Genomic DNA, 26,334 nt, shown 5'->3' with positions numbered 1-26,334 from the left:
TTGCTTGCGTTTCGGTTGAGAGAATATATTCAGGGTTGTACAACGAATCATCGTCGAGTTGGGTTGGTCGAAAATTTAAAGTGCGACTCGGAGCATGAGCGGAAGTGTAGTCGCCTCTGGACTGTGATTCGTCAGTTTCTTCGCACAGCGCGGAGTCTGGAGGCGAGCACGTCGATTCGCTAATAGATCGAGAAGGGGGCATTGTTTGTGATTCGATCGGAAAGATAGGTTCAGCGTTGAATGAGGAGTCATTGAGTTGTGTCTCTTGGAGACTGTGAGTTGGGGTAAAAGCGAACGAAGGATAAGAGGGCGAGGAAGGCGCGTTTTCGGTGTCAAAGCATGTTTTATCTTGCTGGATGAATAATTCAGATTCAAGCTGCGAAGGATAAGTCTCGACGTGCTTGACATTACGTCGGGTTCAAGTTGGACTTTACATTGTGAGCAGGTTCTGGTTGGCATTGTTCCGGTTCGGTAGCAACGTTTTCTAAAAATTGTGTCTGCGGCATCGTAGCGACATTTGTCTGTTTCTCAGAATCTGGAGGGAGAATTTGGACAACTTGAGGCAATATTGCAAGTTGAACTGAGAGCGATGACAATTCTGGAGTCGAGGCTGCCTGAATAGTATGAGCAAGGCTACGCGTATCCAGAGTGTGCGCACTATATCTTGCTGGTCGATAGCCTTGGTTACTGCAGCGACTTGAGTGGGAGATGAAGCAGTTGATGATTGCGAGGAGGGCATGTCGCCAAAACACGGCCCCTCGAGCAGGGAAGAAGCAAACTGTACATCAGTGAAATATAATGACGCGTAAAAACGCGACAAACGGAAGCAGGATCCATCGAATGGGTGATCAGGAGAGAAAACGATAAAGTCACATGTCACGCATTGTCACAGATCATCACTCAGGTATATTATTTGGTGGGAATACAGCAGTACGACGAGAGATTGCCCAGGGAGTGCCTGCTTCGTAGAAGTCCATAGGATAGCTGCCACCCTTCCCCTCCAACCAACCCGCGGGTTGTCCTACAGCGACGGCCGTTTCGTACGGACTCAACAACGGCCGCGAAAAGGCGTATCCCCAATCGATTGAGAGTCGAGGACAAGATGTTTGAACAAATGTCGATATATGTGGGTTGAAGAGAGCCAGTTTTGCGGGCGACAACTCCGAAAGTAAAATCGGCATGAATGGAATACTGGTTTTGGATTCGGACAATTGCCTAGTAATGGCCTGAGGAAGACATGAGTAAGCCTAAAACCGAGAAGATAACAAGATTTGCCTGGAGTTGCCTGAAGCTGCCTTGTCGCCCAAGCGTCCCAAGAATGACGCCCCAGAGAGGAGCATCGATTATTGGGTCGTGGGTAGCAAACTGATTGATACTCTTTCGAGCCGTTTCAACAGCTTTTGAGCGAATTCCGTACATCTCTTGATGGTCGTATCGCTCCCGAGTCAGCTTTTTGGAGTATGGGTCGTAGCGGAATGCAGGGACAGAAGGATTTGCAATCATTATCGACTCGAGGTGGAAACGACCGTCCCCAAGATAACTGCAAGGAGGCTAAGAGATGATGATAACTGAGATGTAGTAATTCGTACACCAACGCATCGACATCGCCAAGACGTGGTGCTGTACAGCCGAGAATTTCTCCTGGAGAAAGAGGCTTGGATCGTGGAATAGTTGCAGCGTATTTCCCTTTCCACAGATTGGAAGTGGATCCATCGTATTCCGATGACAGGTCGTCCTTCAGACGTTGCAGGGCAGCGGCGAATTGGATGGTAGAAACTAAGGCCAGTCTTGTTGGCTCGGGTTCAGTTGCGCTACCTGATGAGGATGGTCCCTCAATTTGCAGATATGAGCCTGGTGATATCTGGCTCCCAGCGGGGAGTTGACTTCTTTCTTCCTCCCCAGCCACAAGACCTTCGAAAAATCGGTTCCGGTCATCGGGGAAGTTGAGACGGATGGATTGAATAAGGTGGTCAGAGTCTATAGCTATTTCGACGAAGATATAGAGTGTTTTAATCGACGTCTGATCCATGGGCACTAAAAGACCGTTGAGACACGAAGTAATTGACGAAAAGCTACGCACCCAGGCAACTATGTCCGTAATGAATAAGCATATCGCATCCGAGAGCGACTGCAGTGTAGTCATCGACGCAACAAGCGCCATAGGTGACATCACCCATAATGACTGTCAGCGCTGGAGTGAACCTGAAGCGCGGGTGGGGTCAGAACCAGAAATGCGACGACCACCAACTTTTCGATTATATCAGCAATTGTGCAGGCAAACATTTGAAGACCCTCTGGCATCTGTAAAGCGACCATGGTTGCGTTGTTCTTTCGGATCTGGAATATCGTTTTGTGGATCTCCAGTGAATAGTTGCTTGGAAGTTGTGTGATGGCCGCATTGAGGTCAGCATCTTGTAGCAACTCTTGTGGTATCTGGTTGGTCATTGTGTGAACGCCTGGACGAGACGGTGTCGCTGATTTTGTGCCGACATATCGTCTCCGAGGTTTGGCGGCATTTGGAGGGTCAGATGAAGCCATGATGTCACTGTCCGTCACAGCTGAGCGCGTTTAGCTCTCTCTCAAACGCGTGCCCGTCAAGTTTACGTGCCAGCTTGCGCGGCTCTCACCCGACAGCCATGGCGGATTCTCGCCAGGGTCACTGCGCTATGCGCTCCTCTTGTGGTCGCAACGGATTCAAACCCCTTCCTTGTGTCTATGACGGCCCAGCATTTGAGGTGCGTATATCAGTCGAATTAGAGGAATCAATATCTCATAGAGACGCAGCCAGAGGATGCTGAGGCCCGAGAGCTTCTTGTTGATGTTTGCGGCGCCGAATTTGCGGAAGGCAATGTTTGTTGCACGTCTGACCAGCTCCAAGCCCTGGAAGACAACTTCAAACTCGTTGAAGGAGTCATTTCCTCCTGTCCTGCATGTCGGAATAATTTCCGGTCATTCTTTTGCTCATTTACCTGCTCTCCAAACCAAGCAACCTTTGTCAATGTAACCAGAACCCAACAAACGACGCCTGGAAAAAGCGCAGTTAAATCCCTCGACTTTTTTGTCGGCCAGCAGTATGGAGAAGGTTTCTTTGATAGCTGCAAGAACGTTCAATTTGATGCTGCGAACTCGTACGCGATGGACCTCATTGGCGGCGGAGCCAAAAATTATAGCTCATTTCTCAAGTTCATGGGTGACGAGAAACCTCTCGTTGGCAGCCCATTCCAAATGAACTTCCCTATGGGCAGTCCTCCCGAAATTGACGCACTTAATCCCATTGCGCGAAATTGTTATGACAGCGACTTGAGCAGCAGGTGTCCTTGCATCGACTGTCCCTCTATTTGTCCTGCTCTCCCAGATTTACCCCCACCTGGCTCAGAGCCAATCTGTCATGTCGGAGCTATAACATGTCTCTCATTCATCCTCATTCTCGCCTACTCTCTTGCTGTCGCTAGCTTTTTTGCTGGTTATTTCATCCAAACAACTATTCGGCGTCGACGAGAGCTCACATACGAACGCATGGCTCTCTCTGCCGACACTGCCTCCATAACTTCTCCTCGATCACCAACTCGCGGTCTAGTTGGTGCAGCATCCCTTGCTCAATATATTGACGACGACTCTGCTGCTACCCAGTTCGAATCCCGCCATTTAGGCCGCGGTGCATCTCTCGTTGACCCCATCGAGACAGTTCAACCACGACAATATCCTCTCAACAACTTTCTCCGCCGAGGATTCTATCGTCTCGGCTTGGCTACTGCGTCTTCACCTTGGCTGACATTTGCCATCGTTTTCCTTGTCATGGGCTTGCTTAACGTTGGGTGGAAATATTTCGACATAGAAAAGGATCCCGTACGTCTTTGGGTTGCGCCATCTTCCGAAAGTCGTCTTCAGAAAGAGTATTTCGACGAACACTTCGGTCCCTTCTACCGAGCAGAGCAGATTTTCATCACCGCTGTTGATGAAACTGGGGCCGAGAACGAAGAACCAGTGCTTTCCTATGATCGTCTACATTATTGGTTCAACATCGAAGAGGAAATTCGGGCTCTTCGATCTCCAAATGGCTATCGTTTGACGGACGTCTGCTTTAAACCTGCCGGTCCTCGAGGAGCATGCGTCATTCAATCTGTTGGTGCTTGGTTTGGCAATGACCTGAGCGATTATAATGAAACCACGTGGAAAGACAGGCTCGAAGGGTGCGCCAAACAACCGGTAGAATGTCGACCTGATTATGATCAACCCCTCGCTCCTCAATACGTTCTTGGTGGTGTCCCCCAAGATGGCGACACTGAAAAGTATCTGGAATCCAAAGCCATGGTAGTGACATATGTTGTCAGCGATTCGTTGGATCCAAGTATTCAAGCCAAAGCAATGGAATGGGAGGTGACACTTCGTCATTATCTCCAAGAGCTCAGTGAGCGGACCGCTGCCGATGCACAACTTAGCATAGCCTTTTCCACCGGAGTATCGCTAGAGGAGGAGATTAACAAGAGCGCCAACATGGACGTTCGAATTGTGGTTCTATCATATCTTGCCATGTTCTTCTATGTCTCGGTGACCCTCGGAAGTGGTTCCGCAGGGAAAGACGACGAAGGGCTTGTGGCATCCATTGTCCATTGGGCACACAACTTCCCTCGACTTTTCAAAGGCGCAGGCGGGGTATCTTCGTCTGTGTCTATGGACTCGCGCGCAATCCCTCGTTTCTTTCCTCGTCTACCTCGCGCTCTTTTCATTGACTCCAAGTTCATGCTTGGACTCTTCGGAATAGCGCTCGTCATTTTGTCAGTCTCCTCATCCGTTGGGTTTTTCTCTTTTATGGGGGTCAAGGTCACGTTGATCATCGCAGAGGTGATACCTTTCCTTGTTCTGGCTGTCGGTGTCGACAATGTCTTCATCTTGGTGCACGAACTTGATCGTCAAAACTTATTGCATGGCCCAAATGCAGCACCCACTACGCATGGACCTGGTTTTGCGACACCAATCTCCCCTACTTCCAACTCACACAGGTCCCCCTTCGATTCCACTCAAGATGATGTCGATGTTGACGCCGCCTCAATGCCGCTCTATCTGTCTGCAGAAGAGAGGGTTGCGAGGACATTGGCCAAGATGGGACCCTCAATCTTGCTGAGTACAATCACCGAAACTGTTGCTTTTGGACTGGGTGCCCTTGTACCTATGCCCGCGGTTCGCAATTTTGCCCTATACGCCGCTGGCAGTGTTTTCCTAAACGCCGTCTTGCAAGTGACGGTTTTCGTCAGCGCATTACTGCTGGATCTGCGTCGGGTCGAGGTAATCAATATCACATTACGATTCAACTTTTCCTTACGAGTTTTCAGGCCAGTCGGGTTGATTGTTTCCCATTCATAAGGCTTCCGCCTCGAATTCAACTCCTTGATGCCCCAGTTTATGCAGGAGGGCTTGGTCGCATTGCTCGGTTTATCCGACGCTATTACGCGCCATTCTTACTCAAGCCGATAGTAAAAGGAGTTACGCTACTCTTTTTCAGCGGAATTTTTGTCGCCTCCATTATCTCAATGCAACATATAGAGCTTGGCTTAGGTAGGTACTTGGGCCCTCACACCACCAGCGCTCAATACTTCAACAGATGAAAGGCTTGCCCTTCCTTCAGAATCCTACCTTGTCTCATACTTCAATCACCTGGACCGCTATCTAGACGTTGGACCTCCCGTTTATTTTGTGTCACGTGACATAGATGTAACGGAAAGACTGGGGCAGCAAGCACTTTGTGGTCGATACACAACCTGTGACGAACTTTCCATCGCAAACACGTTAGAAGCGGAGCGGAAACGAGCCCAGTCCTCCTTCATCGCAGAGCCAACTGCGTCGTGGATCGACAATTTCTTTGCGTGGCTAGACCCCAACGCGGACAAGTGTTGTCGCGTCCGCAAAACCAACGAAAGCGTGTTTTGCGGCGAACGCGACCCTGACAGTCGATGTCGTCCTTGCTATGAGGATCGACAGCCGCCTTGGAATATCACTATGGACGGATTCCCTGAAAATTCGGAATTTATGCGGTACCTACAACAGTGGTTAATTTCACCGACCAGCGAGGCTTGTCCCGCTGGAGGCAAAGCATCGTTTGGAACTGCTGTTACCATAAATGACGATAAAACTCAAGTCGTTGCGTCGCACTTCCGGACTATGCACTCTCCACTCAAGACTCAGTCTGATTTCATCAACGCGTTCGCTGCTGCTCATCGCATCGCCGATGATATTTCGGAACGGACCGGTGCCTCCGTCTTCCCATACTCCATTTTCTATGTCTTTTTCGACCAGTACGCTCATATAGTGGCCATAACACAAGAAGTACTTGGACTTGGACTTGGAGCTGTGCTATTAGTGACCTCCATCTTCTTGGGCTCATGGCGGACGGGAACGATTGTGACTACCGTTGTTGGGCTTACAGTAGTCTCGGTCATGGGAGTAATGGCTTTATGGGGCATTAGTCTCAACGCCATAAGTCTGGTGAACTTGGTAATCTCCCTCGGCATCGCCGTCGAGTTCTGTGCACATATAGCTCGTGCATTCATGAGTGCTGGGTCTGGGTTGCCTATGGATCACCCCGCGGGTCAACGAGAACGCGATGAACGGATGTGGACAGCGTTGGTAGATGTTGGACCTTCTGTGCGTGGACATTTATCCCTCTTGTTGTTGTTCTCTGATGCTTTTAAACTAGGTGCTTTCCGGAATCACGTTTACGAAGTTGATTGGGATGTCAGTCTTAGCATTAACTCGATCTCGACTGCTAGAGGTGTGCACTATACACGTCCATTGCCGTGCTTGTTGACATCCATTCAGATCTACTATTTCCGCATGTGGCTGACGCTGATTATATCGGGTGCTCTGCATGGATTGGTTCGTTTTTAGCCTCCTACCAAGCCATTCGACTAAGCGCTTCTCAAGGTTCTGCTACCCGTGGTCTTAAGCTTAGCTGGTGGGCCCGGATTCCCTCAGCAGGAGGCTGATGAAGAGTGGATGTCAAATGCTATTCGAAACGACTATGAATATGCGTAAGATTCTGTGTCTTCAATTGCTTACACTAGTACTGACACGGTGTTTAGTCCCTTCCTCGCTGACGATGATTCAATAGCGAGTGACTAAACATGTACACTACTAACTCGATACCATAATCACAAGACGAGAGACAAATTTGCAGTGTCTGCCTTTACTTAGTCTTTGCCACGCGACCTTGATCTTGACCTGCTGTCTCTAATATCGCTCATACTCCGTCTCCCTCGACTGACTGAGCGAGAGCGACTCCGGCTACGACTCCTACTTCTGCTCCTTGTGTACCGCGAATAAGACGAATAAGAGCGAGAACGGGACCGTGATCTGGAGCGAGAACGTGACCTGCTTGAACGCAGTGACCGACTGCGAGAAGGAGAGCGACGACGGTTATATCCTCCCCGAGAGTAGCTTGGAGAGCGTCTGCGAGGGCCAACTCTGTCTTGTGCTCCACGACGAATTGGAGACCGGGAGCGAGAACGGCGATATGTGTCACGTGGAGGAGGTCCACCGCGACGATATGGTCGTCCGCGATACGAGTCACGAGTCCGGGGTGGTGGCTGGCGGCGAAAGCCCGGAGAACGAGAGCGAGAACGAGAGCGCGAAGGCGATCTGACCCTCCGAGTAGGCCGAACGGGGAGGTCGGAAAGCTCGACTTTTATGACTGCACCGTCAATTTGCCCGCCGTTCATATGTGAGGTCGCTTTTGTTGCAGCAGTAGAGTCATTGTACTCCAAGGCAGCTTTGCCTCGATTTTGGCCGGCTACATCCGCGTCAGAGAGTGTGTTCAAATGACATTGTTGGATAACGCACATTTCCCGAATGTTGGCAGGTCGATTTGGACAATATCGCCATAGAACCCAAAAATGGTTTTAAGGTGGGTCTCAGCAACGTTTCGGGTGAGATTGGTGACCACGACGACTCTGGCGCCGGCTTTGTCGACATCCATGGCTGGCGACAGGGATCTGCCGCGCGTGGACATGGTGGTCAGAACGAAAAGGCTTTTCTCAAGTCACGCTCAGAATGCAGTTCCACCAAGTTTCTTTTTGTGGCTGCTTAATTACGGTGTGTACAGTACTTTCGAGCCAGAATCTAGGCAGCACCCGTCTATTCCTCCTCCTCTGCTTGAACGTATTTATGGCGAATGTCTTTCCATTGTTTCTGCGAATGATAGATGAAGCTACGAGAACCCCGGTAGTAGCGGCAAGATAACATACGCCTCGATTCCAGCGGTCGTAAAAGGCGGTGACGCCTGTGTCAAAGCCAATGCCGAATACGACAGCTCCAGCAAAGACAGTGGTTACAAACACGCCTAGTTTTATTATCAGTCTGAGGTGCGTTCTCTTCTAAGACGCACTGTTGCGCCGGAAGAAAGTATTATAAAGGGTAGTCGAGAACTGTACGCTTGTGAGCTATCCATCGGAAAGACACGGGAACTCGAACTTCGTACCGACATGGCGTTGGGTGGAAAGATGTGTCACGGCTGTAACGCTTCTCTTTCTATGTTTGCTGCACTCCGCTCTTCGTTGCGGAGGGTACGTCCCCGGCTAACGTCGAAACGTATCTTGGGTGCTAGATACTCAAACTGGTCGCCTGAAAATTCCCCTATTCAAAGTCACTCATGGGAACAACCAGAGACGTTGCAGGACATGATGGGACCCGTCGTTGAGGACATGTTAGAGGAGTCAGAGTCGGAGTCTGAGGATGAAGGAAGAGAAGAAGAAGATAGGGAGGGAGCTTTGGGAAAGTGGAGGTATGGCGCGCATGAAACTCTAGTCACCGCTCCCGCCCACCGACTTCACTGCCATTCAACCCGAACCAATACCATAAACACCTTCACTGACGCCAATGGTGCTATCATCGCTTGGTTCTCTGGTGGGTCTTGCGGATTCAAAAAGCGCAACCGCTCGACATACGAAGCTGGCTACCAGTGTGCTATTCGCATGTTCGAAAAAATAAAAACCCACGCAGCGAAAGAAAAAGACTTCAGGGTCGATCTGTTTGTGAAGGGCTTCGGTCAAGGACGCGAGGCGCTGCTCAAATCGCTTGCGACTGCCCAAGGCGACGATGTTCGACGTTATATCACTTCCATTACCGACCGAACGCCCATTAAAATTGGTGGTACGCGTTCTAGAAAGATGAAGCGGAGATAGGTATGCTGCCATTCTACTCTCTGTTGACCTAGTCTCATCTCTCCAAGAATCTAGTCTAAACCCACCCATGTCTAATTGAAATGCGCATCCTCACTAAATTTACTATACCCGGGTCTATCCAACGAATTCAACGCGACCTGTTTGTCGACTTCAATGTCGTCTATCAACGCCTCTGGAGAAGCAATGTCACCAACCACACTGTGACCGCAATGAGACATACCGCGCGATGTGTAGCGTAACTCGGGTCGAATGTACCCGAGAACAACCGCCTTCATCTCATAGCCATAAAAATCCGAGGCAAAGTCATGCATGATGTGGATTTCCTATGATTGCTTGAGTTGGCGCAGCTAACATTGCTATGACTCACCGCCGTGAGTTTCTCGTTGTTGTAATGAGGATTCCAGCCTAGACTCATGACCATTGGGTGTACTTTTATGTCTTCCGCACTAAGCTTGCTCTCTGTTTGAGGCAGGACTTGTGCATATCCATAGTAGATGCCTGTCTTGGTTACAGAACTCATGGGGGTGAATGACTCGTCGGGTAGATTGGCTTGAAGAAATTGAGCTATTAGATTTCAACAGCTCACGCTTACCAGTGGGACAACCGAGATCTTTGCTACCTCGCCCAAAACCTTTTTGCACGGGTCCCGATAACAGAATCGGGAATGGTGATTCGGGAGCATCTGGCCCAACGATCTGAGGCCTGGAAAGTCGAAATTGACTGGTCTGTTGAGGAGCCTCTGGTCGTTGAGGAAGCTGGGCAATTTCCTGGGCGGTGCTCATTGGAAACGACGGACGCGGAAGTGAAGGTAATGCTGAATCATCCTCTCCGACCGGACCGATTATTTTTGGTCCGAGGGAGACCTGCCTATTTTGGATTCGTGGTGTTGACTCCAGGCCACCATGGCCAATTTCTATGCATACCAACCACCCATTCCAGCAGCCGTCCCTTACAATTCTTTTGCTCCATACACGCCCCAACCGGCACAGTATACTCCTCAACCACCGTATTCACCACAAATTCCCGGTTACCCACAAAGCTACTTTCCAGCTTACAATCTCCAACCCACAAAACCACCCACCCCTCCTCCGCAAGACCAGCTACCAGCGCCTCCAGACTTGACATCGATCACTCCGGCGGTCGCTAAAGAAACAATCCGACGAGTGCTCGTCTCGGAATTGAGCGATGCGGGTTTCTCTTCATCAGACGCGCAAGCCTTAGACCGCCTGGAACGCGATGTTGTTGCGTGTAAATCCGCGTTCTTTTCTAGTTAAGACATATAACTTAACCCGTTCTAGTCATCCAACGGCTATACGAGCGGGCACACCAATACGCAAACCTCTCCAACCGGTCTGGGGCAATTGCGACAGACATGATACTCGCCTGTGAAGAGCTGGACATCGTCCCAGAGAAGCTCAGACCGATGCGGTCCAAAATGAAGCGCAAGAAGAAGAGCAAAGGTGCGTCATTGTGAGCCTGACCATAGCTGCTAATGTTCACAACAGAAGTACCTGCCGTCCCCAGTCTGCTTCCAGCTCGCTCTCGATCCCCCTCTCCAACACGGCTGCCTTCAGATGACGAAGTCGCACCGATAATACCTGTAACCCTTCGTGGATTGCCACACTCTACCCCCAAGATTCCGCCCAAACACACCTACTTACGAACGCCGGTGCGTGATGAATTTGTTACATTCTTTTGCGAAGCCAACAGACTTCTAACAGGCCTCACCTCCAAAACGAGCCGCCATACCTACCCTCGAAAAGAAGTTGGAGACGGCCGGCCTGGTACAAACTTCTTTAAAAAACCTAATGGTGGCCACGGCAGATGCGAAAGGCCAGGAAGAAGGAGAATTGCTTGGACATATCGTCAATTCAGAGACGGCCATTCATCCGCGCAAGAGGTGGAAGTTGACTCAATCTTCCTCCCGCAAGTCTCGAAACAGACCTCGCACTTCTATCGCTAGTTGACGCGTTTGGGCTCTTTGTATCATATATTGTGTACTACTTATCAAAATGCCTGGATCGTCGTTATGAAGGTCCTGGCACATTTGAAGAATCTGGTAATAGTGCGGTCTCGTGATCGACTTCACTGAGTTCACTCTCTGGTCTTGTCCGTTCAGGTTGAGACTCGAATTCGGGGGGCGCTGCCCTTTTCGTCCCTCTTCGTAGAGGCTTAGGCTTAGGACGCGATGCCGGTGGGTTTTCAACAGAAGCGGTATCCGTTGTTGTCGTTTTCTTGGAACGACCCCGTGGTTTTTTAGGTGGTGGAGGGTTGGGCACCTGCTCGTCTGATTGAACAGTAGTGATAACGTTTTTCCTCCCCCGACGAGGTAGTGGAACAGTTGGTCTTTCTTCGAGTTCCGGGTCCTGCGCTTGCTGTACGACATCGTTCGAATTGGCAGAAAGCGAAGGAGATTGTTGAGGGCCAATACCTGAGCTATGCAGCTCTTTGGCACGAAGTTGACACTTGAAAAATATTAAGCAAACCTCACAGTAAAAAAGACGAGTGACTGACGTGTTTGGCCGGGCGCCCAAGTTGTACACCGATATCTTTCCACTTCTTACCCAGCAACCCTATAGCCTCGAGCAGTTTCTGATCGTCTTCTTCTGACCACTCTGTATCTTTTGAACCTTTCTCGAATGCATTCATCCAACGTTCTCGGCATTGTTCATTATTCCTTCCTGGTACTGCAGTCGCGACTTGAACCCACGATTTACCGAACCCAAGGACGGCTGCTTTTAATCGCTTGTCCTCTTCTGGTGACCATGTTCCCGAGTGCAAAGCAGGGTCAAGAGCGCGATACCAATGACTAGAGCACTGTGAAGCCATTACGGCTGGCGAAACATGTTTGGCGACTACAGGCCAGTCAGTTGGAAAGCTCGTACTAATTCTCTAAAAATTTACCAAGCGCCCAGCATTGGCCATAGCGACCGACTGCGTCAATCATTCTCTGGTTCATTTCGTCCGTCCAGGAAAAGGGCGGACGTTGCAGTCCCTGACGAAGACAGTCTATCGGCAGACGGTTTGTCTGACACTTGATAAGCAGTCATCAGAAAGAAGATAAAGCCCAACCCCAAGATCTTTTGCTACTTGCACCCAATCGATTTTTGCATTCCCTGGTATTTTCTTCAGGATGCCTTCCAAGGCTGCGACTTCAAAGCTGCTCCACTGCTCACGCCTAACTTCGGGACTAAACTCGCCAATCCACTTGATTTTACATTCGATTGCTGTTCGAGTTGTACTGGATAAGTCTGAAACCTGCGAAGTTTGATTTACAGAAGAGATTTGGTTGGGCGGGCAGTTACCTTTTCCGCGATAGCTGCCCAGTTGAGGCTATCTACCGTAGAGGTCCCCGAAGAGCTAAGCTTACGCATGAGCAGTGGAGAGGTTTCTTCATTTGGACTTACTTTCCGAGCCGTTCGACTCGTTTCCACTCTACGCCGACCGCCGTCCTCAATGCATCGACCTCTTTGGCAGATGATACTAAATGACCTCGTTAGAAAGCTGGAAAGACATGTAGTTGCGTTGTGTACTAGGATGTCGCGTCGTAAAATTCAGATAGCGCGTTCGTTTGGCTGCATCGTCGTGAAACGGAGAGTCCTTGCTGTGAGTTAGAGGGGTAGCATATAGTTCTTGGGAGAATTACGGGATGAAGAAAGTTTTTGACGGGCCAGGTTGGAGGTGCGGAATCGGCGATGTAGAAGTCACAATCCAGGTTCTCTTCGTCTTCTTGAATGTCGATTTGAGGCTGCTGTCGGTCAGATCCAATCGAAACGTGGGGGTAAAACACACCAGAAGTTTGTCTAATTCAGCTAGTTCATCCTCTAGACGTTTCGCCTGGGCCGCGAGATTATACTGATGTCGTTGGTTCGCATGGAGGGCGTTGACAGCAAGGTCTTTCGCGGACATATGTCGGGGGCGTGACCGTGACTCCCTCCTTTCTCCAAAATGGCCAACGCAGCGGCCAAAAAAATCGGTCAGACCGCTCTGCTTGTGCCGCGCGACGCGTTCTCACTTTTTTCAGCAAGCCAAAATGAGGCTACTGTAAAGACCCTGAAACTGGGGATGCTTTTGCCAACTATTCTGTCCCTCATTCTGCGTTTCCTCTTTCGCAGATCGTCTCTGCCGCCTTCCAAAGGCTCGCTCTTCCTCTACACGGCTACATTCTTTCCTGCCTTCTTCCTATCTAACTATCTCATCAAAATTGGCACAACAAGACGGGACCCCACAACAGGCACATTAATATCTTTTGGTGAAGATCTCAGCCAGCCTGGCGTTATCGAATGGTGCTTTGATGTCCTCTACATTACCTGCAAGTCAAGTGCTGCGTGGTATTCAAATTTACTGACTTCTCTCCTGCAGGGCTTTGCCAAATTGGATCTGGCGCGTTTGGCGAATGGTTCTGGTGGTTCTACATGGTGGTATGGTTGTCTATTTTGGGGGTGGGTGGTATGTGTTGAATGCCTCCTATTTCAGATACCACTATACGCTATCTTCAAGCTATGGACATCATTCATCTCCCCTATGGTCTTTGGAAGGTCCTCGGCCCCACCAGAAGAATCGACTCCACAGGAATCAACTAGCAAACGACAGGAGAAGCTGCGCAAAAGGAATGAACGTGGCGACCCGCGGGTTCGTGCTCAGACTGTCAAGAGATGATTCTGCGTTTTTGCTGGTGTACAAACTTTTGCTATCGACATACAATTACAAGTCACAAGATAAACATAAGCAAATCAAGGGAAGCTCGTCTCGGCTTTATCCGACGCGTCACCAGCGGTGCTGGAGTCTGTCGTTGCTGACGTGATTGGATGTTTGAAGGTTATTGGCTTCAAGCGACCGTCTTCAGCTCGGGACTCGATGGCAGCTGATCCCCCAGGAACAGTCAGCTTGAGGGTGTTAAGTTGAACCTCTGAGCGAACTGCGAATGTGCTTCGGACATTGAGCCTGTGAACCATCAGCCAGAATATTGTCAAGCTAAATGAGGCCTGACGTCGCAAGGACGGAGTTGACATAGACTGCGAGCGTTCAGTTGAGCAGATGAACGAACTGGAGACAGATTACCCACGTTTGCCGACCACCTGGTGGAACGGTTGCCAATAAGTCCGGCCGGGGAACCCGACATTTGTAATCAAGAAAAGAATTTGGGCAATGCTGCTCAAGAGTTAGAGGATCGTCAAGAAGGCAAAGACAATAACGGACGCGGTGAGGGCCCCTCGACTGACAGCATAAACCATGAGAGTGTCGAGTAAGCCATTGGTGCTAGGAAGATCCCCACGTCGGCGTCGCAGGTAATAACAGAGACTGGCGGTGATGACAACATCGTCGAGGGCGGCAAAACTCTGCACACAGGCGCTGATGACGGCGAATTTGTGCGTGCTGACAACAGCCAGAGGTTTGTCGAAAATCTGTTCAGTTGTCCAACAGCCAAGCGCGAGAGCAGCAAGAGCCAAAGCCATCTATAAACGTAGTCTTAGGTCGTGTGTTAAAGATGATCAACCACGTACAATGAATGCGGAGGTGAGTCTGTGAGAGGTGGCTGGCAATCTTGTGAGAACGAGAGGATTTAGCTGCAACCGACACACCTTTGTAGATGGTGTGGGCATAGAAGCATTGCGCCACAAAGGTCGTAAAAGTCACCAAGAATTTTTCCACCTGTTGCAGACATTGGCTACTGATACTAAGAGCTTTTTAGTTCAACGAACCGCGAAACTCCTTGAATGCGCGGTAAGCACTTTTAAAACCAAGTTTCGATATACTCACCATGGAATCTAGCCAAGGATAAGCAAGTACTCGTTGTGTTTTAAAAAATGACGCATACTTCGAGACTTTTCAATGGGGTGTAGTAGTTGAAGACATGGTAGCTTGTTTGGGCATGAGTGGATAATATGAAAGCTGATGCAGTTTCCTACGTGTAAAGCGAATGGCTAAAGAGCGTCAGTGAGGAGATATGGCTACTGCTTAGTGCACACACCAAACAAACATGGTGCCGCAGGTATCAACCGCACTAGAATAATCAGTGTTGGGAAAGCTTTCCAATTTTGATATTTACAAGAGCAATGCGACCTGATAACCGGTGAAGGAGCTGGAGCAAGACGATAGAGCGACTTACAGTCAGCTTGAGAGCAAGTCTGTCCTTCGGGTACGCCCGATAGTAGAGATAGACTTCGAATAGAAGTTAGTCTAGGCACGGGCGGGAGCGTGTCTGACGGACCTTGCAACACGGAGATTCCGTAGATGCTAGTAGTGATTGACGATTAAGCGAATCTCCACAAAGGGACAATGTAAACTTACGTCGTCGCGACCGCAAACCCGATCTTCAGAAACTTTTAGGGACGCGTGAGAGCGAGGGAGCAGGAGAGCAACACACCAAGCTTGTCGCGTAGAGCTGGATAACCGCATCGTTTTCGGCTTTTAAAAGGGCGGCAGACATAGTGCCCAATGTTATGGGGGAGTGAAAAAAGTTGCTCGTCCACGGTGGTCGTGTTTAGCCGAGTCTTTGTAGAGAATACGATGGCTGTGTTTTCGAGTTCGGCGGCCAATAGGCTTCACAAGGAAAGTCGAGAAGAAAGATGGATGTCAAAAGATGGCGCCTGAAGTTGGCAGATAGATAGAGAGCTACATGGTCATAAGAGACAGGTTGGGTGGGAGCAAGTGGCACGTTTGTGCGGACTTTGGTGGGGACTTTGTCAACAGTCAAGCTCCCAAACATTGGCAGGTACTGCAGATGATCATGAACTTCAGCAAGGTAGCGGGAAGATTTGCTGTGATACCAGGACAAGGTAAACAGGCTTCCTCCAAGTGAATCTTGTCGAAATGAAGGGTAAGGCAACCCGAGCAAGCCAAAACCAAATGCGCCGAATTTGCCGGCGCCGCGATCATCCCGCCCTTGATGATGTCCATGAGCTGAGACATACACGCACCCTTCGCCCTTTGTTTCCTCCCTTTCTTCTTTCACGGCGCTGAGGCTCTCCTGACTTTCACGGATTTGCTTCCTATCCTTCTTATGCGACATGTCTGACGGTACTAATACCACCACCGCTTCCCCTCCTCCTCTACCCAAAGGCGCCATGGCTTCAACAATCCCTTCTCTCTCTCTATCCTCCCCAGTTTCTCCCACTCCGAAACGACCAGCCGTATGCCTATTTTCTCCTTGCCAGTTATGTCTGCTGAATATTGATGATGCAGAATTCGTCTCAGGCTCCCAGTCCTCCTGCTACTCCCTCTCAGCGACTTCTCGATTCAGAGGCAGGCCATGTTCAATTCGCCAGCTATCCAGCGACCCCGGACGAGAAAACAAGACCGCTGGTGGGAGACGATTTACCGCCTGGTTGGACCCCAGCGCCGTTGCGAGGCTGGTATGCTATCGCACTGATTGTTCTCCTCGTCTGCCTTGCCATTGCCTTGGAAATTGCCTTCCACTTCACTAACAAGAACAACGGCTGGAAGACACGCGGGGATGCGACCAACGTGACTGGCCCGATGCATTATGTCTATGTACGCCTAGTCCTCGCCAAATCGCCTCTCGCTAACATTGGCCATAGACACTTCCTCCTGTGATCGTTGCCGCTGTGGTCTGTCTCCCACATCATTGTTACTGGGAAAGACTGACCCAAACATAGATCGTGGCTCTCTGGACTTGGACCGATGTTGAGATCAAGAAGATGCAGGTATGTGGCGCTTTCCTGACCAATGGCTTCATTCTCCAACTACGGCAGCCCTACGTCGATCTGGCGCGCGGAGATGCCCCTCCCCAAAAAAAGTCTTCTTTTGGATTACACGCGACACAGCAATTTCTTCGTATGGTCGCACGCGCTGTACAACAGGCATTGGGTTGTGCGTATCGCTTTCCCGGAACAGTTCTCAATGCTCAGTCGAGGATTTTTTAGGTCACGGCTGCCTCTGTCATGGTTCTTGTGACGTTGGCTTTCCAGCCTCTTGCTTCAGCTTTACTCAATGTCAAGAATACTTGGTTCACTCTTGAACCTTTCAATGTCAACACTGTTGCGACTGTTGGTTTGAACCAGAGTTCCGAGTTTCAGGATCTGACAAGTGCGTAAACCGTCCGGGGTCATTTATTGTTGTTCATATTACAGTTAGTTTTCCTTACTGCTGCTGGCTATGCATCAGCCAGTGTTGGTTATAACCTTCCTGAACCGCCGTTTGTCTGGGAGGATTATACTGTTACCCCCTTCGAAATTCCTTACAACGTTGCGAATAATGGCACCTTACTCGCCAATGTCACTGTCGTCAAAACTAACACCAATTGTGTATCGGTACCCGTGACCATGACCAACCACACGGACGGAAGTGGTTGGACGAATACCTTGTCGCAGGGCGGTTGCTCTTTTTCCTTCGTTGTCGACCATAGTGCACAGGATCTTTTTGGAACAAGCACTGCTAATTGCGGGGGTTCTACGCCACCACAATTTCTTCCTACGATCTTCTGGTTCTTCTCTTACGTCCCATCTCCCAAATCATCGGCGACATATTGCACACCAACTATCTCATTAGTTGACGCGCTAGTCACTCTTGATCTTCGCAGTGGAAATGTTACCAATGTTCGTGAGTTGCGACCTTTCAATGCGGCTACCTCCAAATTCGGCTCTTTGGCTGGGAATCTCACTGGCGACCCACTCAACGGACGGGCGTATAATGGCATCAATTTCACTCTCAATAATCCAGACAAGTTTGTTACAGGTACCGATTTCCGCTTTCAAATTCATTCACTAAAAATGGTTCTAGCGAGGATGAACGCTATCGCACTGACGATGCCTGCAGCCGTCTATCAGGCGGCCGTTCAAAGTTCGCAAGGTGTCCAGGGCACCTTTGCCTCTGATAACTTTGTCCTATGGTCCAATGCAGTCTATGTGGGTGTGTACCCATGCTGATCTTTCTTATCTGACTCGGTTATAGTCAAAATACCTCACACTTGTTGCCAAAGCCGTCTACTTTTTGGATAATCGAGAACCTGTTTCGGTCCAGATTAAGACGTTCGAGCTTCGTCTATGGATGAGGTGTGTTATCAGCTTGATAAGAACTATTGAGGCTGGAACAATCCTTAGCGAATTTGCAGTGCATGCCCTGGCTGCACTATTTTTCCTGCTCGCGATCGTAGCCGCTGTGATTCATGTATTCCACCGTTGGGAACGACAAGGTCAGCTTGGAGTCTACTCGGCCGCGGGACAGTCAACTAAAACTTGACAGATCTCAATCTGGTTCATCAACCTGGAACAATCGCGTCCGCAGTAGCTGTTGGAGCTGAGACTGGAATGGGCCAGTTACTCGCGCAACAACGAGACCCCGAAGGAATCCGACAAGCATTGGCGGATAAGAAATTCAGGATAGACCCTTATACGAACAAGATCGTAATGGTCGGGGAGGCTGGGTATGATGCAATGGGAAGTCCGACGGACCGTAGATTAAGTGTGTTTGGCGCTATGCAAGGGAAGCGGGCGTCGAGAAGGTTATCGAGAATCCCGGGGTCACCAAAGTCACCACGCACGCCTCAGAGTAGTGGTGGTGTTTAGTCGCACACAACTTGTTATTTTATTTTAGGCTACTTGCTGCATCACACTTCTTACTTCTGACATGACCGCCGCGGTGGACAAGAAAAGCATCAGACTGTCGGTATCGTCGCGGTGGTATACGGTGCCATTGGGCGCTGTTGCGGTTGGGGCAATAATTGGATTAAACCGAGGAGCCAAGCTGGCTTCGCTTAGGTTCCTGGCGGAGAATGCACACCGAACTCCAACGACGCAAAAAGGATGGTACTACTACCATAAAACAAAAAATTATCGGGTCATACTAGGGGCTCTACGTGGCGCGGGGAGAGACGGAGGGTATCTTGGCCTGGTCTCGCTGGGGTGGGTGACTATTGAAGAGGGCCTGGAAAGAGTGGGCTGGGGCAGAATTGCAATGACTGGGGCCGGAGTAGGCACAGCCGGTATTGTTTGCGGTCTTTGTGAGTGCAAAAGCGTGAATTTTGCTGTTTGACTAAAGTCCGGATTAGATGGAGCTGGTGTTAGGTCGAGCATCGCGTTAGGATTAGCGGGAGGGGGTTTCTTGGATGCGATACGGTATATAGCTGCTGACCAAAGCTGATCAAGACGAGTGGAGCCCCAATGGACAGAACTTTCCTTGTCTTATCCTCCCATCGTCATCGTTGTCCACTTCGTTCTGCCCTCCCCAGAATGCTACAATTCTGGCCCTCCACTCCGCTAGACCAGCTGACGCCTAGAGCGTCAGCGCAAGAAACAAACCCGTTTGACGTGATGCCTAACCACCCGCCTCGGTCTCCTACTGCCTACCATCATCTTTTGAAGACTCCCACTGGAGGAGCAGAAACACCGATAGCATCTCCGTCGACGTTAGTGGCAATGTTCTTTGCTTTACTTTGTAGATCTAATATAGGCACAGCGGGTTCGTTTCGGCCCTGCCCACCACTTCCGTTACACTCTCTGCCCCCATATTTTCAATGCCCAAAGCACCACCCGCCAAACGCTCTGTTGCTCCCTCTTCTTCCGCAACTTCATCCTCCCCTTCTGGCTCGTCATCCAAGGGCCAGATTCACGTCAAGTTAATACAGGCCCGGGCTCTCAACGTCCGTTCGACAGCCAAACCCTATGTCGTTGTCCAATTCGAGCAAAATGAGTTTGTCAGCCGCGACCCGACTGGAGAATCGGACAAGGAGATCAAAGGCACTCCTACTTCCCTCAACACATCGTCCGCCATGACTGCTCTCAACGACATCGGGACCAAGGCTGCTGCTGCCGAGGCTAACAGGCGAGGAAGTCGGGGCAGTGCGAAAAGTAACAACTCCTCGCCCGCATCTTCTGTAAAACCAACCTCTACCTTATCCAATGGCCTATTTGGCTCCATCTCTGCTACCAACCCAGTCTGGAAGCATGAAGTATCATTGTGCGGGCACCCATCTACCCTCTCAATTCAACGTGGCGCTAACTGCTCCACAGCGATGTTACCTCCGAAGCATCTGTAATCACTTTCAACGTCTACGACCGCTCTGCCCTTGAGCACGGTTTCTTGGGGACTGTCCAAATCAAACCTGTTCTGATACACGACCACACGGTTGACCAATGGTACAAGTGCGTCACCCCAACTATTTTTTTCCGGCCCGAGATCCTGACTTTCGCGGAGGCTCCTCCCATTCGAAAACGAGGTTGTAAGCGGTGAGATGCGTGTCCAGATAACATATGAGCAAAATCGAGTGCGTGATCCGACGCGCTGGCTTCTTGTCGCAATGTACTCACGACCGTCGGTTATAGACCAAGCGAGCGTTGACCCCACGGGATTTCGAATTCCTCAAGCTTATTGGCCGCGGAACATTCGGGAAAGTCTTCCAAGTGAGGAAACGCGATACCAAACGAATATACGCCATGAAGGTCCTTTCCAAGAAGGAAATTGTCGCCAAAAAGGAGGTTGCACACACAATCGGCGAACGCAAAATTCTACAAAAGTCCCTCGAATCACCCTTCCTCGTCGGGCTGAAATTTAGCTTCCAGACGGACACAGACTTGTACCTCATCACCGACTTTAAGAGTGGAGGCGAGTTGTTCTGGCATTTGCAACGGGAAACGAGGTTCACGGAAGAGCGTGCGCGGTTCTACATTGCTGAGCTCATTCTGGCCCTTGAGCATCTCCACAAGTATGACATTGTGTATCGGTAAGCCCCGGTGACAGCCGACTGCTGTTAAATCTGCTGACCTTCCTTCTTTTATTTTTAACAGCGATCTTAAACCAGAAAACATCCTCCTCGACGCCACGGGTCATGTTGCACTCTGTGATTTCGGTTTATCTAAGGCCGATCTCCGGTCCGACCAACTCACGACTACTTTCTGTGGCACAACAGAGTATCTGGCTCCAGAAATGCTCCTCGACGAGCTTGGCTACTCCAAGCTCGTCGACTTCTGGTCACTGGGTGTGCTGCTATTCGAAATGTGTTGTGGCTGGAGCCCATTCTACGCTGAGGATACGCAGCAGATGTACAAGAACATCTGCTTCGGCAAGATCCGGTTCCCGAAGGGTGCGATTAACGAGGACGGGAAGCAGTTCGTGAAATGCGTATGTCTCCTCCGTTATCGCTTAATCATGGTTCCTCATGCTTTGTCATAGCTTCTGAACCGTAATCCAAAGCTCCGTTTAGGTGCCCAGCGTGACGCCGAAGAACTGAAAGAGCATCCTTTCTTTGCCTCTCTAGACTGGGACGCGCTTGCCCGGAAGCAGGTCACGCCCCCGTTCAAGCCAATTGTCGAGTCAGACGAATCGACTGCCAACTTTGACGAAGCGTTCACCTCTGCTGATCTTCACGAAGTTGGCATTGACGGTATGGATATCGATGAGAACGACCCTTCTGAAGACTGGGTACTCGCTGGGTCGCTAAGCCAACACCATCAGCCAAACGGGCCCCTCGGGAGCGAACGGGAGGGACATTCCGCGTCTGCCAGTCCGACACCGGGACAAAACGGAGCGTCGCTATCGCGGCAGAGTTCGACGAATAGAAATGGGAACGGAACTGGGCCGCGGCCCAAGGCGGCGGGGATCGACATCAAGCCCAAGAAGAAGAAGGTGGAGGCGGCGGGGAGCCCGCTTACCAACAGTGTGCAGGAGAATTTCCGTGGGTTTACGTATTCAGGAGGGGAGAGCGTGACTGCGCCTGGGGGTATTCTTGCCATGCGGGCAGCGACCAAGACACCTGACTCGGGCGAGGACAGCACAAATAATACTGAGGACGAGTTTGAGGACCCATCGAAGCCCGCTGGACGCTATGCCCATAAGCGTAGGAAAGGTGCCGTGTCTTTTTTTTCTAGCTGGGTAAAAATCTGACTTGTTGGCAAGGACTGGGGTTTACTGGCCTCGAAGATGAATTTTGAGACTTTTTTTTAATATCTCGCCATTTGTACCACCACGGACATCGCTTGCCTGTACCATAGTGTGTTGCTTCACGAAACCTGGAATTAACCACATAACGTAGAGAATAGTGTAGTAATATCTTGAAAGATGTAGACTTTTTGTGTGATTAGAGGTTCTGCTACACTACCAGTCATGCAAAGTGGGGCATCCAGGCCGCGAGATATTCATCCCGCCTCTAAGTAAAGTGGGGAGTACCTAAAAAGAAGGTTAGTGAGAAAAGGAACCGGAACAAGGGTGCAGCACTACCAAACCACCCAGGATGGTGTTTTCGACGATCGATTCGACTTCATGCGTTGACACGCGCCCATACCAGATGCAGGACCCTGATGGGAGATAGAGTACGCAATTGCCCGAAAACTGTTGGTCCGCTGTCAGAAGAGGCTCCCCAAAGCTTTCAAACGCACCTTGTGACCGCCGATGTGCGAATTCCTCAGAATTAGTGCTTTTCGCGTGGCCGGGAGTGCGCGCAATTCGTCTGCGATGTGACGCTCCTTCGCCTCCGCTGACCCCGAGAATTTTTCTAGCGGGGGGTCGACGATGTGTTCTAGCTGGGTATGTGCTGTCCACCCTTTGCCTTCCAGCGACCGAATGAATGCGTTTTCGAGTTTCGGCGCCGAAATCGCACAGCGGTTGTCCCTGCGCTTGTGGGAGCCTGTGAATTGCTCGGCACTTGTCTGATAAGATGGGAGTAAAGAAGAACCCACACAGCAGGATTACGCAAGCAAAAGGAAGCACGTAGCTCGAGAAAGCGCTTCTTTCGGTCGTCATTCCGTGGCGCGGTAATGACGCGTCTAAAACAGTCCGCCAGAGCTCGGGCGCGTCGGCGGGGCGGACGCCAACGACCATTGTGTAGTCGGGCAGCACTAAGACTGTGTGCTCTTCTTCTTCGACGGAAAGCGTTTTGTGGCTCCCATTCAGAATAGACAGCCGTGTGGAATCTGACGATGTGAAAACTCCGGGTATGCACTGGCCCGCCGCTTTTTCGTCCAGCTCGATGGAAATAGGCTCCGGCGCGGGTGTGGGTGGCTGGGAAAGGGCAATCGACGCGGCGAGCGAGTCGGGCGTGTCAGTGATATTGAAGTCCCAGTCCGACTTGCCGGTGGATATAACGATCTGGAGAGGAATCAGAAATAATGTAAAGCGAGATGCTTGTGTTGGCGTACCTGACGTCGGAATGGTTTCATTGACCCGAGCAGTGTGGAGTCGTAGTCGATGGTGAACCGCCTTGGGTACTCGGAGTGGCCTAAGAGAAAACAGATGCAGCCAAGGCGAGGAAGGGGGTAAAACAACACACCTTCTTCACAAGGATTTGAACAGCTGCGACAGTCGACGGTGGTTATTGGGATGCCTGAGGCGGAGAGGGAGGTATGAATGTTGTGCGGTTCAAGTTCAGACTCGCCCAAAACGAGGGCCCTTAGTCTTCTAAGACTCATAGCGGGGAAGGCATGGAGTGGGTGGTGGTGGGGAAAAGGGAAAAATTATCTTATAAGATACACGCATCAAAAGTTCCCACGCCCACGGAATCTACCACCGCGTTGGTTAATAACCCGTTATACGCATCGCGTTCTAGATGGGACCAGCTACAAAAACCAATGCATCAGCCGTGATGGACGGTCAAGATGGGTATAATTATACTCGCTTTCAGTCGTCAGAAATCACCCTTGGGGTACCCCCGAGTACTCTCTTCCTTCTCTTCCACTTTTTCGTCCTCCAGTGACTCCAGGCCAGGATAAGCCAAAACCGCCTCCGTCGCCCTGAATGCATCTATGCCATATAACGCCTCCACAACTTTGACATCCCTTGCTGCCGCCCTGTTACTCCAGCCATCCTCTGGCGCAGTGGGCCGCTCTTGTGGGTACCACTCTGTCACCGGCGACTCCTCCTTCCGTGCTTCAAGCATCATCTCAAGGTCCTCATAACTCAACGGCTCCTCAAACGACCCAATGCCCAAAAACGCCTCGTCGATTTTCGCGTCCAAGTTTTCCTTCGTGACGAATGTTTGGGACTGGTGGTATATCGATATGAGCGCGCGCATTTTATCTGGCGGCAGCGCGGTCGACGTCAGCGAGCGTCGTGCAGCGGCAGCTCGTCCCGCTGCAACTGCCCGGAAGAGTGTTCTTGAAAACATATTGATGCGATCAGTCACGAAATGTCACGGTTATGCGGTCAAGCAAGTGAATGATAGAAGAGTTACATAGTTCAACTACAAATGTGCCTTTTTAATTCCTGCTTTGGTAAATAACGCGTCCTCCATCTTAGCACGTGTCGCCGCCTGTTTGTGGAGTTCTGGGGCCCGTTTGAGCTCCCGTTGTCCGACTTGTTGGAGATGGACTGCATCCGGGCCCTGCAAAAATGAGCCTTTCAGCAAAAGGGAAAAAAACACTACTCACATCCGCAATCCTGAGCGTGCGCAAGTTGGACCACATCTCTGCGAGGTGCTGGTCCTGTGAAAGGCCCTCCGCGCCAAACGCCTGCATCGCACGGTCAACAACGGCCAGCGCCAATGACGGGACAACAAACTTGGAAAAAGTCAGAATAGATCGGCCGAACACAACAAGACTTACTTTGGCGATCCCGATTTCCTTCAGCGCGCCTTTAGCCTGGTACGTGTCGATTTGGAGCGCGGCGCTGAGCACGAGCATCCGAGCCGACTCGATTTCTGCCCGTGACTGGGCAATTTCGGCGATGACCGATCCTAGAAATTGTTTCAGCGACTGGTCTATTCGTGCAAGGCCAAAACAGACCATGCTCGTAGAGGTATTTGCCGAATGTCTTGCGCGACGGGTCGGTCACACGACGGAGCATCGTATCAAGCGCCTCTGAGGCAACACCAATACTCCGCATGCAGTGGTGAATGCGACCAGGGCTGTTGTAACAACATTACTTTGTGGGTCCATAAAACACGAGCAAACATACCCCAGACGTCCTTGGATAATCTGCGAATACTAAGTTGGCGAAAGAGGGGCAAACTATTGACCCACCTCAAAGCCCTTGCCCCAGCCGAGAACCAAGTTGCCGAGTGGCACACGGACATTGTCGTATATGACCTCACAGTGGCCTTCTGGAGCGTCGTCGTAGCCCATGACAGTCATGGGCCTCACAACTGTTATGCCAGGCGCGTCAGCCGGGACGAGCACAACACTTTGCTGGTTGTAGGCGCTTTTGTTGCCGGGGTCACTCTTGCCCATGACAATATGCAGCTTAGTACGGGGGTCACCAGCACCGCTAATATACCTGTAAAGAAATTCAGTGAGAGTTGCTCGAGACAGACATTCCCCACCATTTGTGCCCGTTAATCACAATCTCGTTGCCCTCCCGGCGAATCGAAGTGCGGATATTGGTCGCGTCAGAAGACGCAACTGCAAGCACCAGTCAACCCAGAGAATTTACGAAACCCATGACACGCACCGCCCTTTTCTGTCATCGAAAAGGCCGACCGTATCTCGCCGTTAAGGAGCGGGATAAGCCACTTCTTCTGCTGTTCTGGCGTGCCATACTTGGCCAAGACCTCTGCAAGACGTATTAATTGATGGCGGGAAGGCGGCTACAGAACTTGCCCATGTTGCCCGTGTCTGGCGCAGAGCAGTTGACAACCTGTGACGCAATATGTCCCCCTCGGCCAAGCAGCTCAGCCATAACCGCATACTGCAGAGAGTTTAACACCACACCAGCCTCACTCGATAAAACATACCTCGAGATTGGTCAGCGGCACGCCGTACTCAGGATAGTGTGCCTTGCTCAAGAACAAGTTCCACAGCCCCCGCTTTTTCGCCTTGACCTTCAGCTCCTCGATAACGGGCACAACCGTCTGCCAGCGCTTGATAGGGTCCGTGGGGAGCTGGACATGGGCAAGCTTGCGCGCGGGGGCGATCTCATTCTCGAAAAAGTCAACCAGGTTGGCCAGCGTCTCCTTTGCGAAAGGAGAAAACTTGTCCTCCACCTGCATTTTCGTCAGTCTACGGAAGACAGAATGCTTTAGGAGCACAAACCATGGCCCATGAGGCGGAGGACGTGTATTGGACGATGGGGTGCGGGACGGACATTATGGGTGCTAATTCGCTTGCAGGTTATGTGGTAAGTTATAAAGCGTCGGCAATTCCGGGGACACAAACACCGGATGCCGGCATCACGCTCTAGACTCCGAAACTAACTGACATTATGTCAGCAGAAGGGCCAGCTTGTGTAATCATACATTGTCATTAGAGTTAATGATACACTTCATGTAAGTACAACA

The 26,334-nt window shown here is 50.7% G+C and overlaps 13 protein-coding genes across 13 annotated transcripts; 6 read left to right on the top strand and 7 right to left on the bottom strand.

Annotated features, from left to right (window-relative positions):
* Positions 1 to 896: 896 nt before the first annotated feature.
* On the bottom strand, positions 897 to 2,538 carry MIND_00713500 (Diphthamide synthesis protein; the record flags this gene model as incomplete). Its single annotated transcript, XM_037363837.1, has 5 exons — positions 897 to 1,226; positions 1,267 to 1,540; positions 1,590 to 2,034; positions 2,081 to 2,202; positions 2,249 to 2,538. The coding sequence occupies 5 exons, from the start codon at positions 2,536 to 2,538 to the stop codon at positions 897 to 899; spliced, it is 1,461 nt and encodes a 486-aa protein (XP_037219481.1).
* Positions 2,539 to 2,636: 98 nt separating this feature from the next.
* On the top strand, positions 2,637 to 7,116 carry MIND_00713400 (SSD domain-containing protein; the record flags this gene model as incomplete). The annotated part of the gene is made up of 8 exons (XM_037363836.1): positions 2,637 to 2,735; positions 2,785 to 5,283; positions 5,331 to 5,553; positions 5,600 to 6,639; positions 6,692 to 6,766; positions 6,814 to 6,870; positions 6,919 to 7,025; positions 7,077 to 7,116. The coding sequence occupies 8 exons, from the start codon at positions 2,637 to 2,639 to the stop codon at positions 7,114 to 7,116; spliced, it is 4,140 nt and encodes a 1,379-aa protein (XP_037219480.1).
* Positions 7,117 to 7,234: 118 nt separating this feature from the next.
* On the bottom strand, positions 7,235 to 8,002 carry MIND_00713300 (RNA-binding domain-containing protein; the record flags this gene model as incomplete). The annotated part of the gene is made up of 3 exons (XM_037363835.1): positions 7,235 to 7,632; positions 7,691 to 7,783; positions 7,834 to 8,002. The coding sequence occupies 3 exons, from the start codon at positions 8,000 to 8,002 to the stop codon at positions 7,235 to 7,237; spliced, it is 660 nt and encodes a 219-aa protein (XP_037219479.1).
* A 520-nt stretch (positions 8,003 to 8,522) lies between these two features.
* MIND_00713200 (putative 37S ribosomal protein S18, mitochondrial) lies at positions 8,523 to 9,173 on the top strand (the record flags this gene model as incomplete). The annotated part of the gene is made up of 1 exon (XM_037363834.1): positions 8,523 to 9,173. One exon carries the CDS (start codon positions 8,523 to 8,525, stop codon positions 9,171 to 9,173), a length of 651 nt encoding a protein of 216 aa, XP_037219478.1.
* Positions 9,174 to 9,244: 71 nt separating this feature from the next.
* Positions 9,245 to 9,997, bottom strand: MIND_00713100 (Flavokinase domain-containing protein; the record flags this gene model as incomplete). The annotated part of the gene is made up of 4 exons (XM_037363833.1): positions 9,766 to 9,997; positions 9,541 to 9,722; positions 9,394 to 9,496; positions 9,245 to 9,345 (listed from the first exon to the last, which is right to left on the bottom strand). The coding sequence occupies exons 1-4, from the start codon at positions 9,953 to 9,955 to the stop codon at positions 9,245 to 9,247; spliced, it is 576 nt and encodes a 191-aa protein (XP_037219477.1). The 5' UTR covers positions 9,956 to 9,997.
* Positions 9,998 to 10,063: 66 nt separating this feature from the next.
* On the top strand, positions 10,064 to 11,140 carry MIND_00713000 (uncharacterized protein; the record flags this gene model as incomplete). The annotated part of the gene is made up of 4 exons (XM_037363832.1): positions 10,064 to 10,421; positions 10,472 to 10,633; positions 10,679 to 10,842; positions 10,895 to 11,140. The coding sequence occupies exons 1-4, from the start codon at positions 10,076 to 10,078 to the stop codon at positions 11,138 to 11,140; spliced, it is 918 nt and encodes a 305-aa protein (XP_037219476.1). The 5' UTR covers positions 10,064 to 10,075.
* Positions 11,141 to 11,200: 60 nt separating this feature from the next.
* On the bottom strand, positions 11,201 to 13,082 carry MIND_00712900 (Myb domain protein 4r1; the record flags this gene model as incomplete). Its single annotated transcript, XM_037363831.1, has 9 exons — positions 11,201 to 11,638; positions 11,688 to 12,028; positions 12,078 to 12,201; positions 12,246 to 12,431; positions 12,479 to 12,533; positions 12,581 to 12,656; positions 12,707 to 12,773; positions 12,820 to 12,921; positions 12,966 to 13,082. 9 exons carry the CDS (start codon positions 13,080 to 13,082, stop codon positions 11,201 to 11,203), a joined length of 1,506 nt encoding a protein of 501 aa, XP_037219475.1.
* Positions 13,083 to 13,121: 39 nt separating this feature from the next.
* MIND_00712800 (uncharacterized protein) lies at positions 13,122 to 13,832 on the top strand (the record flags this gene model as incomplete). The annotated part of the gene is made up of 4 exons (XM_037363830.1): positions 13,122 to 13,149; positions 13,198 to 13,494; positions 13,536 to 13,594; positions 13,650 to 13,832. 4 exons carry the CDS (start codon positions 13,122 to 13,124, stop codon positions 13,830 to 13,832), a joined length of 567 nt encoding a protein of 188 aa, XP_037219474.1.
* A 74-nt stretch (positions 13,833 to 13,906) lies between these two features.
* Positions 13,907 to 15,603, bottom strand: MIND_00712700 (uncharacterized protein; the record flags this gene model as incomplete). The annotated part of the gene is made up of 16 exons (XM_037363829.1): positions 13,907 to 14,117; positions 14,164 to 14,188; positions 14,239 to 14,324; positions 14,373 to 14,629; positions 14,678 to 14,709; positions 14,756 to 14,825; positions 14,876 to 14,885; positions 14,934 to 14,941; positions 14,992 to 15,034; positions 15,083 to 15,097; positions 15,145 to 15,177; positions 15,223 to 15,236; positions 15,283 to 15,335; positions 15,385 to 15,410; positions 15,465 to 15,487; positions 15,541 to 15,603. The coding sequence occupies 16 exons, from the start codon at positions 15,601 to 15,603 to the stop codon at positions 13,907 to 13,909; spliced, it is 969 nt and encodes a 322-aa protein (XP_037219473.1).
* Positions 15,604 to 16,183: 580 nt separating this feature from the next.
* Positions 16,184 to 18,687, top strand: MIND_00712600 (Non-specific serine/threonine protein kinase; the record flags this gene model as incomplete). The annotated part of the gene is made up of 12 exons (XM_037363828.1): positions 16,184 to 16,306; positions 16,359 to 16,667; positions 16,715 to 16,744; positions 16,793 to 16,840; positions 16,889 to 17,006; positions 17,118 to 17,222; positions 17,271 to 17,870; positions 17,916 to 18,040; positions 18,087 to 18,187; positions 18,236 to 18,327; positions 18,378 to 18,558; positions 18,618 to 18,687. The coding sequence occupies 12 exons, from the start codon at positions 16,184 to 16,186 to the stop codon at positions 18,685 to 18,687; spliced, it is 1,902 nt and encodes a 633-aa protein (XP_037219472.1).
* A 74-nt stretch (positions 18,688 to 18,761) lies between these two features.
* MIND_00712500 (Non-specific serine/threonine protein kinase) lies at positions 18,762 to 22,060 on the top strand (the record flags this gene model as incomplete). Its single annotated transcript, XM_037363827.1, has 10 exons — positions 18,762 to 19,134; positions 19,183 to 19,249; positions 19,303 to 19,539; positions 19,590 to 20,090; positions 20,144 to 20,275; positions 20,328 to 20,397; positions 20,456 to 20,853; positions 20,918 to 21,251; positions 21,303 to 21,975; positions 22,026 to 22,060. 10 exons carry the CDS (start codon positions 18,762 to 18,764, stop codon positions 22,058 to 22,060), a joined length of 2,820 nt encoding a protein of 939 aa, XP_037219471.1.
* Positions 22,061 to 22,223: 163 nt separating this feature from the next.
* Positions 22,224 to 23,533, bottom strand: MIND_00712400 (uncharacterized protein; the record flags this gene model as incomplete). The annotated part of the gene is made up of 6 exons (XM_037363826.1): positions 22,224 to 22,295; positions 22,347 to 22,457; positions 22,505 to 22,752; positions 22,805 to 23,213; positions 23,264 to 23,343; positions 23,395 to 23,533. 6 exons carry the CDS (start codon positions 23,531 to 23,533, stop codon positions 22,224 to 22,226), a joined length of 1,059 nt encoding a protein of 352 aa, XP_037219470.1.
* A 770-nt stretch (positions 23,534 to 24,303) lies between these two features.
* On the bottom strand, positions 24,304 to 26,143 carry MIND_00712300 (uncharacterized protein; the record flags this gene model as incomplete). Its single annotated transcript, XM_037363825.1, has 11 exons — positions 24,304 to 24,444; positions 24,491 to 24,619; positions 24,665 to 24,795; positions 24,845 to 24,966; positions 25,017 to 25,036; positions 25,082 to 25,334; positions 25,381 to 25,459; positions 25,509 to 25,610; positions 25,654 to 25,745; positions 25,778 to 26,040; positions 26,090 to 26,143. The coding sequence occupies 11 exons, from the start codon at positions 26,141 to 26,143 to the stop codon at positions 24,304 to 24,306; spliced, it is 1,386 nt and encodes a 461-aa protein (XP_037219469.1).
* Positions 26,144 to 26,334: the final 191 nt, after the last annotated feature.

Source organism: Mycena indigotica (genome assembly GCF_014461135.1).
Source record: "Mycena indigotica strain 171206Taipei chromosome Unknown Mind.scaff0006, whole genome shotgun sequence".
Classification (NCBI taxonomy): Eukaryota; Fungi; Basidiomycota; class Agaricomycetes; order Agaricales; family Mycenaceae; genus Mycena; species Mycena indigotica.
The sequence above is the reverse complement of the archived record's forward strand: the minus strand, read 5'-3'. Positions and strand labels throughout refer to the sequence as shown.